At 36.8% G+C, this 20,271-nt stretch overlaps 1 protein-coding gene across 1 annotated transcript in view; it reads left to right on the forward strand.

The window, feature by feature from the left end:
* The window catches only part of GPC6 (glypican 6), a 551,499-nt gene that overhangs the window by 492,036 nt on the left and 39,192 nt on the right, over positions 1-20,271 (forward strand). The window contains exons 8-9 of the mRNA XM_075199893.1: positions 955-1,091; positions 3,430-3,605. Coding sequence (XP_075055994.1) covers positions 955-1,091; positions 3,430-3,605 — 313 coding nt within the window. The remainder of the gene's footprint in view (positions 1-954; positions 1,092-3,429; positions 3,606-20,271) is intronic.

The raw sequence follows: 20,271 nt of genomic DNA on the forward strand, positions 1-20,271 counted from the left end.
TGCATGCGTGTCGTTTTTAAAACAAAAATTATCTTGTGTGAGTCATCACTATCAGTTGACACTGCCCTGTAGCTGGTGCAAGTAATAAGGCTGAAACCAATCTGCATTCAATCCCCCTTGGCACACCTTTACTGTACATTGCCTATATTAGCCAGCCCTTCCCTCCCCCGTTCTGCTCCACAAATCATATGCTGTCATACATGTCATTTACGTTCAGACATGCAATGCAATTGTGTTCATTGGTATAAGGCTCGTTTCTGAGCATGCGCTGTAGTTTTCAAGATACGCTATGCAAACGCACATGAATCAGGCCCTAAGTCACCAATTTTTAGGCTCTGTGGTTAATGTTATTTTATAATTTTATTTTATATCAGGGGCTCATGAATAACCTCTGTTTTAAGAAGACTATTACTGCAATTTATTTACACTGAAGAATATTATGGCTTCTTTAAGCCCATCTCACCCTGTCCATAATGGCTATTTGCACGTGTCTTTAATATCAATGACATAGACATTTTGGATGTTGTTATTGAAAATCTGTTGATACAATAACTGTAAATATAGATTATTAGTGGCTATGTCCCCAAACTTGTAGCTTCATTACTTGCATTTATTAGTGACAACAGTGAGCAAGATGCCAGTAAACAAAATGTTTAAAATATGAATAAATATTTCACCCCTCAGCAAAAACAGTTGAAGACAAATTGCATAAAATCATAAAATCCCACCATAAATAACTGATGCAGATAGAAACCTGTCTCTGAAACCCTTTATTAATTGCAGTAACTTTATTAATCATATATTCCTTGAAAGCTTGTTAAGACTATACTCCATGTGATTCTGACTCTTGTCCATTATAATATAAATGTCACAATGGTATGTCTCCATTACACAATTAACCATCATACGATACAATGATCATATACATAAATTATTATCTTGTTTTCTACTTAGGTAACAGAAATCAAAGATAGATTGAAGATTTCAAAAAAAATCTGGTCGACATTACCACATTCTGTCTGTAAAGATGAGAGAATGACAGGGGGAGGGTCCAATCAAGAGCAATGCTGGAATGGCCACGGCAAAGCACGGTAACTTCTTACAATTAAAAGGATTCGTAAAAGTCAATAATTGTAATAGAATCACTAGAACAGCTTTAAGCTGGGTATAGTATAAGTTAGATTACATGGGCTTGAAATATAGTGATTGTGGTATTTGGTGTCAGCTACAGAAATGCTGCAATAATTCCATATTTGAATTATTGGCTGTTTCTCTCCACTTCACACAGACACCGATTTGTCTTGAGAGCAGTCTGCACCAACACCTTGATGTCAGGGATTCTCTGACACAACATCTAAATTAAAAAACCTTCAGAGCACTTCAACCATAACTCACATTGTACAGCAGGATTTGGCGCATTCACTATGTTATAAAATAGTTTTAACAAGCTCATCTGCTCTATATTGCACTTTACCACTTCTCTTGTTTTGCTTGATGTATGAACAACGGCATAGTGCTCCATCTCTTGTTCTCTATACTGGCTTTATTATAACTGGCTGTTTTACCCTCTATGTATCAACAATTGCATAGTACAATGTCTCTTGTTCTGTATACTGACTTCATTATGTTTATATTCTATATGTATCAACAATTGCACTGTATAACTTATTATTGTGCTTATTGTTTACTGTACTGTGCTGTCTCACCTCGTATTGTAATCGTTTGTCCCTGTACAGCGCTACGGACACCTAGTGGCGCCCTATAAATAAAAGTTAATAATAATAATATAACTTATCTTATTCTGTATGCTATGTGCAGGTTGCAGTTCTTACACACATGAGGTGTGATGATACAGGGAGGCAGTGGAGTATAGTCTATGGGCCTGAGTCATTGAAGATAGTAAGGCAAAAAAAGGAGTAAATGTTCTCTGGGAAAAACCATGTTACAATGCAAGGGGTACAAATTAGTTTATTATTTTGCACATAAGTTAAATACTGGCTGTTTTTTTCATCTAGCAGACAAATACTTGATAGCTTTATTTTTACACTGAAATTTAAAGTTGATCTAGGACATGCCCTATCCCAACTAAAAATCTGTGCCCACATTTTACATTTACCTCCCCCTCCAAAGCAATATGGTTTTGCCCACATGCAAAGTTACACCTTGTTTTGCTTTGCTCTCCTTAATGACCAGGGCTCTATATTGGTTAATTTATGTATGTTATAGACCAGTCAGAGTCTATGCAGCGCTTACGTAATTTTCTTTCATTTATCTGAAGTTAGAGTTTGGAAATTACTGTACTCGAGCAGCTCCCATAAAGAAGTATCATCCAATTTGAGAAAACCCTGAGTGCAGATCATTTGTTACTTATTTATAGGTACCATTAGTGCTGGATTGGGTCACCAAAAGTGAACAATACAAGTTCATTTTACTGTAATCATTACCAATGGATGTGCAGAGAATATATTTGAGGAAGTGATGGTAATGGCTAGAAGGGCTGATGAGTCTCCTGCTGCATTAATTCCCTTCTGTGAAGTGACACTAAGTAGCATCAAGGTACACATAGATATAGCTACCTGTACAAACTAAATAGATTCATTTAAAGAGAGAAGACTACGGTTAAATATTTAGCATGGAGTACACAGCAATGTGTAACTGATTAAACTTGGTAAAATAATTGCATTCAGTTTTGAGTGAACATGAAAACTCAAAAACGACCTGCGTATAAGATAATATGAAAATGCTTCACTTTTGCTTTGCCCATTTGTCATTGCTTTAACTAGATACTCGTTGTGTAAAGAGTCCTTGCTATGGGAAAAGTGATCATTAGTCATTAGAAATTAAAATAAATATTATAAACTTGCAGGTTGCACAAATACATCCATTCAATCAAGTACTATAACATTTAATCGTGCAGATGTTTTTAATAAAGCAAATTTAAATGATGACAAATAATTCATGATATTGAACTGTGTTGCTCTTGTGAATCACAGCCGAGAGCTAAAGTACAAAGTGAGCTCATACAGATTAATGTTCTTTACATCTTGTGTGATGGAAAAAACAAAGGCAGTAGAGGACAAAGCAAAAGGAATTCTTTTAAGCAACGCACCATCGCTGAAATGTTATTCGATGATATGTATGACAAATTATTGTCATACATATTATGAGATTTTTGTATTTCATTTTTTTGTAGCACATACCGTGAAATTATTGTTATACGTAAATAGAAATTTCTCAAGTACAGCGATAAACATCAAAATATAAAAATGAAGAAGTGGTTAATAGCCGAAGTCTGACCTCTTTGCTCCAAGACAGAATGGCTGCCAGCATAACAAATCCTTGAAACAGAACATTGAAGTCCTTTGTTCCAGAACTGTCTTTCCTGTTAAATTGACTTTCCATGAAATTAACTAAGGTTTGACTTTCCAGGTATCTCCCTGAAGTAATGACTGATGGTTTGATAAATCAGAATAATAATCCGGAGGTGGCCGTGGACATCACAAGGCCAGACACATTTGTTAGGCAGCAAATAATGGCTCTCCGAGTGGTGACAAACAAGCTGAGGAACGCTCTCAATGGAAATGATGTTAATTTTCAAGACACAAGTAAGATACCAACATAGATATATTATTGTTCTAGCAGATTTATCAACAAAGTGAGTGGATATAAATATACTCTAATTGTCATAATTACTAGGTATAATGAGGACCATAATGATACGTTAGCAAGCTTGCTTAAAGCAATGTCATTGTGTTTTGTTTTTAATGAAACTCAAACTGCATTTTAATTATATAAAATACATATTTTTGTGCCAATATCTGTGCACATTATGCAAAACAACTTCCAGTTGTACTTGTTAATGACAATACGGGTAAAGGCAAAGGGGAAGTAAGTTTCTTTATAGAGGATCCACCACCTCAACACAATCAAGACTGCTGTCTTCTGGGTTAAATCAATTTTCCCTTGATGAATTCACTAGAAACTGCTGACTTGACTGAAATTTGTGGGTTTGGGTGGATTTGGTTGGATAGGGACATGTATAAAAAAAACATGGCAGAGGACAATTCTTTAACTAAATGCATAGGTAGAGTCTACTGCACAAAATACATTTTGTGATGGAGGTGTCTTCCTAGGGTCAAATGTATGCATCTTTTGATGAAAAGCAGGTTAAAACTTGATAGATCGGGGAATTCGCTCCATAATTCAGGTTAGAGTTTGGACATCAGCTTACAAGTAATATTGATTTTGATTTGCAGTGCTGGACATTAGGGAAAACAGGGCCTATATATAAACACAAAAACACAAGGTAGACAAAACAAATCCAGATGTGAAAACAAAGGCAAAGGAGAGCAAAGAGAGCTTACATAGCATTTTCAATGGGATATTGTTTGCAGCTACTTGGAGCGCTTTATATGGGAAAACACATTTAACAAGTGCAAAACATTGAAATGTGCAATATTAACATACATAGTAAAGCTAATGCCCTTTCTCTCTCATGACTTATTTAAGATGTCAGTTAGAAACACTAGAAGATTGTAACTCTAGAAGACTGTAACTAACTGGTATCTCTAACCAACATCTTAAAGAGGTCATAAGAGTGAGGGGACATAATGAATGTTAGATATACTCTTCTAGAGAGTGCAGAAAAACAATGATTAAGGCTAAGTACACACAGAAGAATTTTCAAACCGATACGTTATCTACAACGACTTTCCCTTCTACCGAAGGTCCGATTGCTTGGACAATTAATGCGTACACACTAGTCACGTTTTAGGCGATTAACGAAAGACTGTCCGGGCATCGACTTTTCACTGCCATAATGTCGTGAGCAAAGATTAGAAGTTTGTACACACTGAAACGACTATGTAACGATATCCCAAGGAAATTTAAATAATGGGCAGAGCATGTTCAATAGTAACCACCACAGACATCATAAAAAAGCGAAGGTAACACATTTTCTTCATACATTCGTTAGCATATGTACAGTGTACGATCGTTCTCAACTGCACATGAAAACTTATTTTTTACTAATATGGATACTTTTGAAGAATGACAAGCAACTGCTCTTTTTCTGATCACTGTGGAAAGAAGACTGCAAATACAGACCTGAAAGGAAATAAGGAGAAAGAATAGATCTTGTTGGACCAAAGAGAGGTTCAAGAGGAGAGACACATTCTCTCATATTTCCCTGCTGCAGGAGATACGGGACAATAATCCCAATGACTTCAGGAATTTCCTGATAATTAATGAACCCACATTCCAGTAACTGCTCCAGCTAGTCAGCCCCATCATCCAGAAGGAGGACACCAGTTTATGGAGACCCATATATGCAGAGCAGAGACTAGACTGGTTGCTACCCTAAGATTTCTGGCAGCAGGAAGGACATTGGCTGATCTGATATACAGCACAGCAATTTCACCGCAAGTTCTGGGTTTGATAATAGTTGAGACCTGTGATGATATCATTGAAGTTCTCCATGAACAGTATATGAAGGTTGGTAAACATAAATAGTCTTTTTTTAGATACAAATGTATAATTTTATTAACATGTATAAAATTGACAATATATATTAAATTAATAAAGTGCAAACCAATAAAAGCAGCCAAATAAACAGTTTATAGTTGTTCATATTGCAACACTCCACTATTATCCATTTGTGATGACCTTCCACTGAACTGTTGCATGTTTTAGCTGGGTATAGGGGTAGAAGTCAGGAATGGTTTTGGCATTAAGTATTGTCCTCCTATATTACCATGCTGCATCTGTGTATGCCGAAATGTGTACAAAGATGTCTGCCTGTGGTTTGCTGGCCTTAGAATTGTATCCGGGTACAAATCTTCCTTGGTAGCCCTACACAAGAGATCGCACACCAAACGCTTCATTTCTACTTGTATCGGTATAGTAGCACTTTTCATTTTGCTTTCTAGCATTTGACCGAGTAGGGAGAAAAGAATGTTGGTAGTCCTTTGCAGGGTGTGGAAGAGAAGATGGAAAAGCTTGACAAATATTTGAAAGAATTAAGGGCAAACATCAGTGATGTAAAAAAAAAATCAAAAAAGTTAAAAAACTTCATGGAGATATTTCAGTTTATTTTAGAAGCTTATGCCAGAAAGCACTAGCCACTCACCATTATAAAGTCAAATGTTATAGTAATAATATAAATATGCTGAAAAGTTTTATTTTTAAATGTTATTTTTTGAAGCATAATTTAACAATAAATCTGTTGGATGTACAATGTGTGGTTTATTCTGGGTATTTTACAAATATATGCATTAACAAGTAAATTAAGGTTCGATTATAAAACATCTTAAATGTACATGTAAAGAGTTTTACAGAACACAGGTAGGTGCAAGATGCAGTACAATTTATACAGGTGTACTAAAATGCAACCAGACACATACAAAATACACATCTATACACATCAATAGGAAACACAAAAACGTGTTATATACAAAAATGTATTTAATTATGCAGGCAGGCAAATGTAATACACATATTTAACTTTTTTATTTATGTGTATTGAGTGTACAATAAAGTGACACATAGCTATAATTAAGGAGACAGACATAAGCAATACACATATAAATAAAACGTTTTTTTTAAGACTACACTGACAAAGGTTCATAATTAAACTGGCAAACATATGCTATACGCATTAATGCAATAGATACCTGATATCAGTGCCGTAAGTAGACATTCTAGTGCCCTGGACGAGACAGGGCACCAGCGCCCCCCTTATCTAAGTGGGAGTGACATTTGTCAAGTGGGTGTGGCCAACCTAATGTGGGGGTGTGGCTAGAATTTTACTGAAAGAATTCTGTTGCACATACCTGCCAATGCATGATATATATATATATATATATATATATATATATATATATATACAGGGCCGGTGCTAGGGTCCACGGCGCCCTAGGCATTTTTAAAAAAGTGGCGCCCCCCCCACGCAAAAATCGCCGCCCCCCCGCAAAAATTGCCGCCCTCCTCTCCTTACCTTGTCTCACCACCGCCGCCTCTCTGCTCCGTCTCCTCACCTCCACTCACTGACACTAGTAAGTGGAGGGGAGGAGACGGAGCAGCGAGGTGGCGGTGTTGACAAAATAGCCTCTTCCCCCCCTCCCCGTCCATCTGAATGCTGTGCGGCGGCCGTGACAGGTATGGTCAAATGAAGTTTTTTGGTTTATTTTCACTCCTACGCTATTATTAACCTCAATAACATTCAATAACAATCATTTCCACTAATTCCCAGTCTATTCTGAACACCTCACACCTCACAATATTGTTTTTAGTCCAAAACAGGCTCTACTGAGGCAAGATGTCGTCCTCATCCTCAACCTCTGATTCCTCTCCCCCTACAGTGTGTACTTCCTCCTCGTCACACATTATCAATTCGTCCCCGCTGGACTCCACAACCACAGGTCCCTCTGTACTATCTGGAGGGCAGTGCTGTGCTTGATTGAGGAATTGATAATTCATTTTTATGAACATCATTTTTTCAACGTTCTGAGGAAGCAACCTCCTTCGCCGCTCACTGACCAGGTTCCCCACTGCACTAAAAACTCTTTCCGAGCACACTGGAGGGGGGGCAACTCAGGTAAAATAGAGCCAGTTTGTACAGGAGCTTCCAAACTGCCTTTTTTTCCTGCCAGTAACAATATGGACTGTCTGACATGTCTATTTGGATGGTGTCAGCAAAATAATCCTCCACCATTTTTCCTATTGTGACAGCATCCAATGCAGCAACAGTAGACATGTCTGCAATGATTGGCAGGTCCTTCAGTCCGGACCAGATGTTATCAGCATTTCCGCCAGTGGGTCTTTTAGGAAAACTGAGCTTTTTCCTCGCAGCTTTATCCTCCAAATTTTTGTTTTCCATTATATGTAGCACAAGAGAGCGTACCCCTAAGCCACACACACTCGGCAAAGCCTTTAAAAATTATATGCGGCACAGGAGAGTACCACTGGACTTATACTGCAGAATCAGTGAACTTTGTAATATTGCAGTACCACTGGACTTATACTGCAGAATCAGTGAACTTTGTAATATTGCAGTACCACTGGTGGACTTATACTGCGGAATCAGTGAACTTTGTAATATTGCAGTACCAATGGACTTATACTGCAGGATTGTTTTTGGATATTTTTTTTTATTAACTTTTTTTAAAAAATTTTATGACTTGGGAATAATGGGGAAATAACAATGCCCTTAGAAGGACAGAGCACAGGACACAGCACCACTGGACTGAACAGGACACAGCACAGGACCCAGCAGCACCACTGAACTCAGAAGGACAGAGCACAGCACACAGCACCACTGGACTGAGCACAGCACAGCACAGCACAGGATATAGCAGGGCAAAGGACCATCTAACACAACCTCCCTCTACCCTGATCAATGCCTGAGTGAAGATGGCGGCGGCCAGCGGGGAATTTATATAATCCGAGTATCGCGACATCCGACAACGGGATTATGACTCGGAGCCTCGCTTTCAGTTTTGCAATTGGCGGGAATACCCGGATCTGTCTCGGATCCGGCTCGTATCGGCAAGGTTCGGGTGGGCTCGGATTTCAGATATCCGAGCCCGCTCATCCCTAATATATATATATATATATAAATTCCACAAGTTAAACATAATGAAGGAGTAGGTTAATGGTAATAAGTTTTAAGCCAGGCCTCACAGCAAAGCAAGCACCAGGTGACAAAGCTCTCCACATGTGATAACATAAAAATAGTATAAAACTTTACACTCAAATTTATCCAAAAACTGATGGAAAATAAAATAAAGAACAAGATTAAGAAGGGGTCATACGTTATCCCCAACAGGACTACGCAAATTAAAATTTGATAAGTTTCTCAAGTTGTCTATCCAAATCTCTTCTTACTAAAGATTTACATTTACTGTCTTTGTCATTTTAATACGTTAAATGCAATGATTGTATTTTAAAGCTTAGTATACAAAAAAACTTTTTTAGCTGTACAACCAGTATTGAGTGGTAAAGGAAATAATGAGGCTTATAGTAGAGTGTTAACAATATCAGATAACTCATGTATTCAGCAGACATTAACTACTTTACAATTTGTTTGTATGGATCATACTAGAATCAGTGATTTGAAGAATATATGACATGCTACAGTAAATAATTCAATTCACTAATGTTTTACCTTTCCAGCTAGAATGAAATCCAGTTCTACATGTAGCACCTCTAAGACTAAATACTTTCAGTGGTATGTACCCTTTAGGAGGTTAAATAGTGATTCACTGCTGGGGAGGGAATAGGGAGTCAGTGGTGGGATTAGAGGATTGAGATAGAGCCTAGTCAATCCTGTAGTGAGCACAAGTGTGGAGAGGGGAATCTGAAATACTCCTGTGAGCTGCATGTGCTGAGGGAAGAGATCCTTGCATATAGACAGAGGTCAGAACCCAATTAGTCTAACAACATTTAATACAGATCCATGAGGCAATTGGGAAAATAAGCAGCATCTGAGTCAAGTCCAAGTCCAACCCTTCAAGATAGCCTTACCTTGTCAGGTAGATGACAAGGTAAAATGTCATGCTTGAACCTGCTAGATCAGCCAATGCTGTAAGTAGAGCCATGATGATAGAGACCCAAGTCTTCTCAATGATAAATGAGGGGTCGGAACATGAGTGTTAAGACAGGGAGACCTTCATCATCATCATCATCAACATTTATTTATATAGCGCCAGCAAATTCCGTAATGCTTTACAATTGGGAACAAGAATTAATAAGACAATACTGGGTAATACATACAGACAGAGAGGTAAGAGAACCCTGCTCGCAAGCTTACAATCTAATGGACCTTAAAGTCAAGTGTAAACTACACGATAGTGGAGAGATCAGAAGGGTTTATAGAACAGCACACAAAAGACAAGAATGAGACACCCTCTATAATAAGCTGTCGGTGTGGGTTGGTAGTTAACTATAAGATCTATAATGTGCAGATAAGCATATAATACAGTAATAGCAATAATGGTGAAATGCTATGCATTAACTGATAAACTTTTGTTGGCAAAAAAGGCAATATTGGCATACTGTTGTGTGAATAATAGTAAACTAAAATTAAATAAAGAAATAAAAATGATGACAACAAAACAGGAAAGAAAGTCACATAAAACAAACAATGATTTAAGGCAGAGTTCACAAGAAGGGTGAAGATAGCCCACTTTGGTTGGTGAATGAATGTACTACTGTTTCTTGCTGTCTTCTGAGATTGAAAAAATGTTCATAAAGTGAGGTTGCAAAAAAAGCAATAAAGACAAGAGTTCCATAAATATAAACTATTTGTCATATAGCAGTATAAAACAATATCTGCCACACTGCATGGTGTCTGTATTTTGCAGGGCGAGACGCGGGTTGATTGTAAGGGGAGACCATTTCCCTGTGTTTTTGTATGCTTTTTTTGTTGTGGCCCAGTACTAAGAAGGCTCATGTGGTCAGAAGTCTCCCCAATGGAAGATTGCCTTCTTTCAATAGTGACCCTATTCAGTGGTGATCATATAGAGTTTGCAGGAAAATGTTGTAGCGTGGTATGTGGTGTGTGTGTGAGGGGGGGTGTTGGGATATATACCCACAATATTAAAATATGCAATCATGCTAGCATTTATAGGTTATGCAAAGCAGGTGCAGCAGCCCAGTATAGGACCTTACTGGTAATAGAAAACACACAGTTAATAGAAGATACATATATATATATATATATATATATATATATATATAAATATATATATATATATATATATATATATAATTATTTAATGCAGTACTTTTGCATTTATAGGAATTTCAAGATGTTAGTGAAATAACTAATTTTATGTGAGAAAGGGGCAGTTTAGCTGTTTGTGGAATGTTATAATTATACAGTGATTTTCTATATGATCATGTAGTTTATACGATCATATATTGGTGAGAATAGTTAATTATGGATGAGCGCCTTATGATTCCACATTGATAAAAAATGGGAAGTAATAATATGCAGTAGCATAGTCAATAGGTCACATTAGTTATTAGGGCTTCCTTTTTGACATATGGCAACCTGAACACAGGGTTTGATTGGATTTTTTGGGAATCGAAAGATGATATTTTAATGTTGATATGCTATAGGAACAGATATAGAAGGTTCTGATTCTAAAATGTGGATTTAGAAGTTACAAGTAGTACAAAATTTAAAACCATTAATTGTAGTATAATGGTTTCACACAACCTGTAAACATTAATATTTCTATTTTAACTGAAATAGATTAGTGAATACTCTTTACATGGAAAGCATATGCACATTGTTAGTCTAATGAGACACATACTGTGGTTAAGGTTATAAATCAGACTGTGGAGTGTATTGCAGTCTATAGTGCTGGCTATTTTGAACTTTTATTAATAATCTTATCAGCAATTATTAAATGGGATTGTTTAAACAATGACTCCAACTTACATATATTTATATGTATAAAGCTGTTTGTAAAGCGGCGTTTTGGAACTAATTATTCGGAATATGTCAGTTGGATCTGCCAACACTTTGCTAAGGATTGTATGTTTTTATATCTGAAGTTTATTTTCTTATTAAGTGGCTTTATTTTGATTAACTTATCTATTTATGGTTTTGACAATGTAGTTCTATGTGTAATAAGTGGATTTTCAATCTGTCGCATTCAATTAAAACATAATGTTTGATTGCCCTTTAATATGTTAAAAATGAAGAACAAATACTAACAAATAAAGATCAATTGTTTCCTGGTAAGTTAAATATGACAGACTTAACACTCTCTTTATGTGTAGAGAACACAATGCATATAGAGAATAATTTACTACGAATGGATACTTATTGCTTAATAAGGATAATTTATATCACTTGCATTATATTTAATGGATTATAACCACATAATAATGTTACAAGGTTTGTGACGGACAGATGTAGTGTGCAAATACGTATTATAATTATTTATTTTTATTTTTATTTTATAAGTGTGACAGAAACACTTGGAAAATAGTAAATGGCAGGTAGACAAGTCTTGAATTTCTGTGATTTGTGTTTTAAAAACACAGATTGTTTGTATGGGGGAAGGAGCTCCCCAAAGAGTGTTTTCAGCTGTAGGATAAGCTGGTAAGGGCTCCTGGGCTTATGAATGGAGAAGGAAGGGTGGGCTACAAATATAAAGCCAATTTCAGGTTGTCCAACCAGCTAGCAAGTTGCTGCTAATAAAGAGTTGTATTTGATGCGGTACTGATAAATGGCTGCTAAGCAGTTCATTGAGTCTCTCATTAACTGGGGAGGGAGTAAGATGCCTCCTGAGAGACACTGTAATTTATGATCAATAAATTCTGTTATTTTGTATGAGTGGGACACTATGTCTTTCACTTCAGAGAGGGTGTTCCTTGTATTAGTTAGAAGCCAAACCGGCTAGGTTTTTGCTTATGTTTTGATTATTTTGATGCTGGTGAATAAAACTAACTGAGGCTATTTAAACAAAGGCACTGGACTGGTGTGATATCTTTGGCTGATGCATAGAAGTGCAACCGTTTACTCCAGGAAATGGCACCCTTAACCCGATCTTGTGACACAAGCTAAATGTGGCAACTTGACATTACTTTGGTCATGTGACAGCTGGGCCTGTCATTACACAGCAGATGATATGATTTGATGTGTTGTATACCATTATTCTTTACGTTGTTAGATGTACTGAATGATTCTGTGTTTAAATTGTTTTGTTACTGTTTTTATCTGTGAACGATCGAGCCAAGACTTTTCTTGGCTATTTAGTTAATTAAATATGATCGGAAAAGGAATGTTCACATTCTAACTCGAAGAATTTTCTATAGTAAAGGCAGAAACTCCTCAGGATATTTAATTATGTATGCTGCCTATATAGAAGTTGTTGGAAAACCATGAAATAACCTTAAAAGATGTGACTTCCAGCCCCGGCTTTGCAATATACATTTGTATTTCAGCGTTAATCACTAATTTGAATGGAAGAGCGGTGAGCCTGAATAATAGTAACATTGTTTCCTTCCAATATATTGGTAATTTACCCAAATGATGAGCCAATATATTTACCTTTAAAGGATTTTTTTGCTTGCTTGATACAAGAAAAACATATAAAAAAAACTCTCTGCTTATCTTAAATTCTGTGTGTATTTGTTAAACAGTTATTAATGACTGATTCAACACCGACTTATTGCCTACAACATCTGGAGGATCTACTCCTTATGGAATAATTATAAAAGAAGGACAATACATTCTGAATTTACATTTTACACTTCCCCAAGTCTGGAGTTTGGTGTTCTTTGAAGAACATTATAAGAACTGGTAGCTCTCATGTGTGTTTATTATACAGTTGTCGATTATTGCATTTTCATCATGATATAAACCACATAGCCCTTAATTCATTTTTTATTGTTTTAGGTAGAGATGCTCAGGCTCGGTTTTCTGAAAACTGAGCCCACCCAAACTTAGGGGAAACAAGTAGGCTCGCGAGCCGGCTCGTTCCTTTTGCGCGGCCTCGGATCTGAATTGGGGCAAAAAGTCATTGTTGCGTTGTCGGATCTCACATATTTTGTATTCCATAAGTACGTCCCTCCCCAGGAGATCCAGCGCCATTGCTCACACAGAAACAAGGGTAGCAGTGTTCTTGTCACTCTCCATTCTCCAGTGCCATTGCTCAGTGGCATTGCTCACACAGAGACAGGGGTAGTAGTATTCTTGTCATTCTCCAGTCTCCAGTGCCATTTCTCAGTGCCATTGCTCATACAGAAACAGGAGGGGTAGCAGTGTTCTTGTCACTTGACAAAAATTGACTGGAAATTATTGGAAATTACTGTTATTGAAGTTAATAATAATGTAGGGATAAAAAAAGAGCCAAATTATGTGACTTTAGCAAAATAAAATAGGGATTTTAGAAAAAAATTGGGATCCAAAACTAAAACACACGAGGGCGGTTTTCCCAAACCTAAAGCCAAAACCAAAACTAAAACCAAAACCAAAACACGGAGTTAATCCAGACCATGTATCAAGCTGAGAATTTTCAGATTCTAGCTATCATTTATTTATTAGATTCTACAAAATGATAAATAGAATCTGATTGGTTGCTATAGGCAACATCTCCACTTTTGAAACTCACAGGAAAGCTCTCAGCTTGATATATTTAAACCCTGGTCTTGATTCAAAATAATGATTTAATAATTAATGATTTAAATAATTATTTGTACTTTATTTGTGCTAGAAATTTAGTAAAAGATCATTTCATTAGTAATTCTAATTGTGGGGCTATTTTTCCAGAAATTTAGCTGTCAATGATAGTATCTGGGACTAGTGGAAACAGGGCCTAAATAAGGGTTCAGTTAGCCCTAGGCTAGCATACTTGAAGTGCTCTCTCGCCTTCCACGTCACAACATTTATGTTCCTGTGTTTTTAAAACTCAGTACCACTTGGATATTTGAATGGTTCATGGGAATCCTTGTCACTAATTTTGTTTTCATTATAAACTCAACTGTACAGCAGAGCGGAGGCATGAACGAACGCTAATGAGAGTGAAGATGTGAAAGGGGAGGGGACTGTCATGTCTGCGCCTGTTACCATCCTCGTCTCTCCTACTTGCTTATCCTCAAGTGCCCGCCCAAGGATGACTCATTGTCTTCATACCATGGGAATAATACAAGACTTAAACCTTACTACGTTTCCTTCATGTTTTACAATCTCACTATACAAGAAAGAACAGTATTGAGAGATAAGGTCGGGGGCAATAGTGTAGACTGTAGACAAGAAATTAAATGACAATTGACAGACACACAAGTTTACAGTAAATAATAGTACATAAAAAGAATTGCATACGACACAGATGTCTGGTCAGAGGAGTGGATAGTTAGAAGAAAATTCATTAAAGATTTACAACAGGAGTTTACTATTACACCTATGCTGTGCACAGTGCCTATCATTTCTGCCAGGGGGACCATACATTAACCGATCTCATAGTTCCAGAACTCTGTTATATAACTCTATATTGTTCATGAGAAGACATATTAGAAAGACACAACCACTTTGCTTGTTAAATTACATAGCTTCACAAATTTTCCTTACGCACAGTAGATGTATGTAATCCACATACGAGAATTCCTCATAGCACAGGCATACAAAAAAATTCCCCCACATTGGATGTGGGGAACAAAGGACAGTTCTGGGTCATGGATGACACCTAGGCAGCGAGCGTGAGGAGTAGGGTTTGTTGTTGTGTCAACAGAAATTCAAATGTTTGTTATGTAACATCTACTGATTGGTGGGACAATATAAAAGATGGAGTTTGAAGTGGTGAGTGCACATCCAAGATGGCATAAAGATATTCAGTAGCACAGGCCAACATAGATGACGAGAGAGCAGGAGAAGATAAATAAATGTGGCATAATCTGTATAGAGGTGATGCTGAAATTCAGAGAAGCTAGTTTTCCAAGAAAAGTCATATAGATAGAGAAAAAGTTGGCAGAAAGCTTGACTGAAGAGAATCCGATAGGTTGTGTGAGTCTATGAAAGTGTGTGAGACTAGTGTAGGCAAGCCTCTGAATAAGCTTGGAATGGCTGGAACTTAGGAAATTCTATCAACTCTTTATAATGGATGTCCCCTTCTAGCAATAGTTTTAGCTGATGACTGAGGAACTCCTTTCTGCTGTGGTAAACCTTCAGATCCCTGGAAACTACTTAACTTCTGCATTGCCAGGACCTGAGTAAAGGTTCAGGTAGTCCTAGGCAAACTCATAGTGCCTGCCACCTTCCACACCAGGCTAATACGCAATAGGTAAAAACAAACTTGTCCTTAATTTAAAATCCAGCTTCCTTCCACACCCCCCCCCCCCCTCATGTATGTGTTCCCGTGTTTTCGAAACTCAGCACCACTTGGCTTTTTGAAAGGGTCATGGCAATCCTTGTCATTCATTTTGTTTTCATTAAAATCCCAAATATATAGCACAGAGGAGGCAGGAGGCATGAACGAACACTAATGAGAGTGAAGATGTGCAAGGGAAGGGGGCTGTCATGTCTGCATCTGTTGTCATCCATGTCTCTCTTGCTTATCCTCAAGTGCCCGACCAAGCATGACTAATTGACTTTATAGCATGGGAATACGTCAAGATTTAAACCTTATTACAGGTTTCTTTTTACTTTGGAGAACAACTATCCTCTAATATTTTAAATAAATTTCAGTTTACACCTCTCCCTGTCACAATTTTGCACCCCTCAAAATATGGCATGGCCAAAAAACCTTGTGCCCTAGGCTGAAACCTAATCAGCCTATTGGATCATCAGTCCCTGAGTGAAAAATTTAATTCCATTATGTATTTCTACTTATTTAGGATTCTTAGGGGTATATTTACTAAACTGCGGTTTTGAAAAAGTGGAGATGTTGCCTATAGCAACCAATTAACTTCCAGCTGTCAACTTGTAGAATGTAGTAAATAAATGATAACTAGAATTGATTGGTTGCTATATACAACATCTCCACCTTTCAAATCCACAGCTTAGTAAATATACCCCTTTTTGTTCAACTATTTTATTATTTTATACATACATCTACTTTGTCAACATTATATGCTTATCTCCATTGGAAAACTAAAATGATTTGTCCATGATGGATTCTGGTAATATTTGATCAATAAGTAAACTATACATTTTTATGGAAATTGGATGTTAAACAGTTATCATAATAAAGAGGTGAGTTCAAAGTTAATGTTTAGCCAATGTTTTTAGTGATGATCCCTTTTGATTCTGCCTGGTTCATTGTTATATTAAAATCACTGACTCTCCAATTCTGGAATACTGTATATTCTAATATACTTATAACGTGGAGGTTGGAGGGGAGGGTCACAATTATGGTGTTTTGTAGTCATATTATAGGGTGTGAATATCTACTGTTATTTTATATTTTAACCACAGGTGATCGGGTAAATGATCACTAATGAACATGTATTGCATGTTATTCTATTTTTAATTTCAAAAAAGATTATTTGATGGTGCTGGCATCCAGCAAGATATTCTCGTACATTTCAGAAGCTGGCAACCAAACATCCCTTATAAAACAGTTGGCCGACCACTAGTAAATTAACATTTATGAAACCCTGGCTACCCTTTGCTCTACATTAGCGTGGTTGATCCCTTGAGAAAGAAACATACATTGGCAGTACATGTCACAAGGATGCGTTCATGGGAGTCAGTACCTTCTTAATGTAGCTTCTAAAATGTACACCACAAATTCATGGCTATTGAAGGCAGCAATTATTAATGGGTAGGTAATAGCTCCCGGACTTGAGATTTTGACATGCATGGGACATCTGCAATATACACAATTGGATATCTATAGTATATGGGAAATCTAAAAGTATATAACAGGAATTTGTTATCTATTGTTTTAACCTATATTGGGCGAGTGTTTTAAGGATGCCTAATTTATGATGGGTATCTGGCCTCCTCCAGCCGAATATTACAAATTGTTTTTTTTTGTTTTTTTCTCCTCTTTCCTCTGATTAATTGACCAATTATCACAGATGTAGTGTATTCTCAAATCAGCCTCACTATATCTTAGCACTCGTGTTTGGGGTGTGACATATTTGGGGTTTCCTACACTAAGTGGGTTTCTCTCACAAAGTGTTTGGAAATGCACAGTTAAACAAAACAGTTTGACAAACATCGGACAACTTTTGAATACTTCCATGAATAAGCTACATCTGCTGCAGCCTATCTCCACTACTTCTCTTAGTGCACTGGACATTGCTACTAGGTATTTCTTGAAATTTCCTCAAATGTGTTGCCTTTTACTCTTACATCACAATGCTTAACACATTGCTTTACTTACTCTCCTTTCATGGCATTATCCTTAGGACTATATCATAGGAAAACCCACGTTGTCACGAACGCCCAGCCTGTCCCAGAAACAGCAATCTGAACAGCTGGCCGTGACTGGTGTTACCTTAGTTAATTAACAATGAATGCACCTTTTCTGCCACCACGAAGGATTTATTATGGTGTCCTTATGTTCACCAGAACCACTTATTAATGTTTCACCCTTAAATCACATACACCTGTAGCATGAGCCTCCGTGGGCATTGTAAGTTCACAAAGAATCACTGAGAAATACGCTAGATTACATATGTTTAATCTGAAAAATATTTCCAAGGCTTATTTACAAAAAGGTAATAAACAAACATACATTAGGTTGCACATAAGTTTAAAAAAATAAATTAGGAAATAAAACCAGAGTCCTTACTTACAAGTTTAGGAATTGGCGTGTGAGGAATACACAGAGAATAATGGCACATTTCAGTCTTGACAGACTCTCCTCAATAAATGGACACCATCCTGTTGGTACAAGGAATTTTTAAACCATTTTCTTGCTTGCTCCTTAACCCCCATCTTAGGAATTTACCCTTTCAATTAAGTCAAATTGATTCGCAAAAGGGACACAGAGTTTTCAGAGTAAATTATCTATCACTAAGATATATCTTTGGACATTGCAGAGGATCTCTCATCTCGGTTCTGCTTGAGTGGACACATGGTTTACATCTGGCCAGTTTCAAAAGACTCTTAATTGCACAGGTCACCTAGGTCAGTTAGCAGAACATACTTTGAGAGGTTACATAAAACATACATTGTCATACATGAGTTCAACAGAATATAACAATTAATCCTTAGATATACTACATAATCATCACACAACTCTTCAGGCTAGCTCATAATATTCCTCAACCTCACTCTTAACAACCCAAGATTACCCTATTACCACCTGTTCCACAATCCTACAAGACAACAACACTCTGACCCCCTGACCAACATTGCTGTGTGACTGGATCATATAACATACAAATCACCTCAGAGCCGTAACTTAGAAATCTAGCGCATGGGACGAGAGAGACAAATGCCGCCCCCCTTGCCCTCATTTTTAATCAAATGAACCTAAAATATTCCTAATTTGCGCCCCTCTTCAGTGTTGCGCCGTGGGCGGTTGCCCCTGTGGCACAGCCCTAGTTATGACCCTGAATCGCCTTTAACTTTGCAATCTTGTTAGATAGAAATGCAATATGTAGACTTAACCTGATGTATCAACCTCTCAGTGTCCCTTAGATTGTAATCTTGCGATCAGGGCCTTCTTACCTTTTGCTGTACTGCCCGGTATTGTGTATTATTGTGTTTGTCCCCAAATGTAAAGCGCTATGGAATTTGCTGGCGCTATGTAAATAAATGTTGATAATGATGTTCAAAAATACAATCAATGAGAGGAAGATATATCTGGAGATTATGAATGTGAAATATTTATTGATTAAGCAATAATAATAATAATAATAATAATAATACAAAGTATAATACATATATAAATCTGTGACAGTCTTGGGAGAAGTGCAATATATACAGAGTATAAGAGGTGCAATATATAAATGTAAATCAATGAAAATACTAGGTAATCTGCAATACCTATTTAACTAATAAAGATAATATACAGTAGAACATGAATGATTGATAATACATGAAAACATTAAATGAAAAACTTTCTGGATCTGAGTGCATGTCTGCAATATACAAAATCATGTTATAAATCAAAGAATATAATTTCATTTAAGCCAATTGAGACTGTTAAACTGGCATGAATAGGATTGTGATAAATGCAGAGTCTTATATTTGATCACCAGAGGAATAAATATGGCAAGTGCTAAGGTGTTTAAATCAGAGCAATAAAATTATAAACAGGATTGTGTAAATAATTCCAATACAGAACCATCCAGGAAGCACAAAGTGGAACATAAATAAAGAAATGCAAAAAATGCAAATTGATGCCGGTGATAAATACAAAAACGCTCACACTATAATGTTGCTATATCTTTATTATCTTGTGGACCCTAAAAGGTGCAAGCAAAAGAGATGCCACATTGTCTCAGTTTATAATATAGAAAACAAATAAATCTACATTCATGTCTTCCTTCTCAAGTACCGGAGGAGATATAGAAACAATCATAATCTGATGATCCAGATATTGTGAATAAGGTAGGTAATTAGAAATGCTCATTACAGTGTAACCAGTGATGAAATATTAGATTTATATAAATAAGCAAATAAGTCACTTGATTTATTATGAGAAATATAGCTCCACACCTTCCAGGAATCAATCCTGAGAATGAATACCTCCTCTCCCCTGGAGTGGCTCCTTATATCCCTGGTCAAAATCCCACAGTGTTTTCCCTCCCTAGGAAAACCCCTGGGTCTCTCCTTCTCAAATATTGGTGGGTGTTGGG

The sequence above is a fragment of the Mixophyes fleayi genome, chromosome 2, assembly GCF_038048845.1.
Source record: "Mixophyes fleayi isolate aMixFle1 chromosome 2, aMixFle1.hap1, whole genome shotgun sequence".
Taxonomy (NCBI): domain Eukaryota; kingdom Metazoa; phylum Chordata; class Amphibia; order Anura; family Limnodynastidae; genus Mixophyes; species Mixophyes fleayi.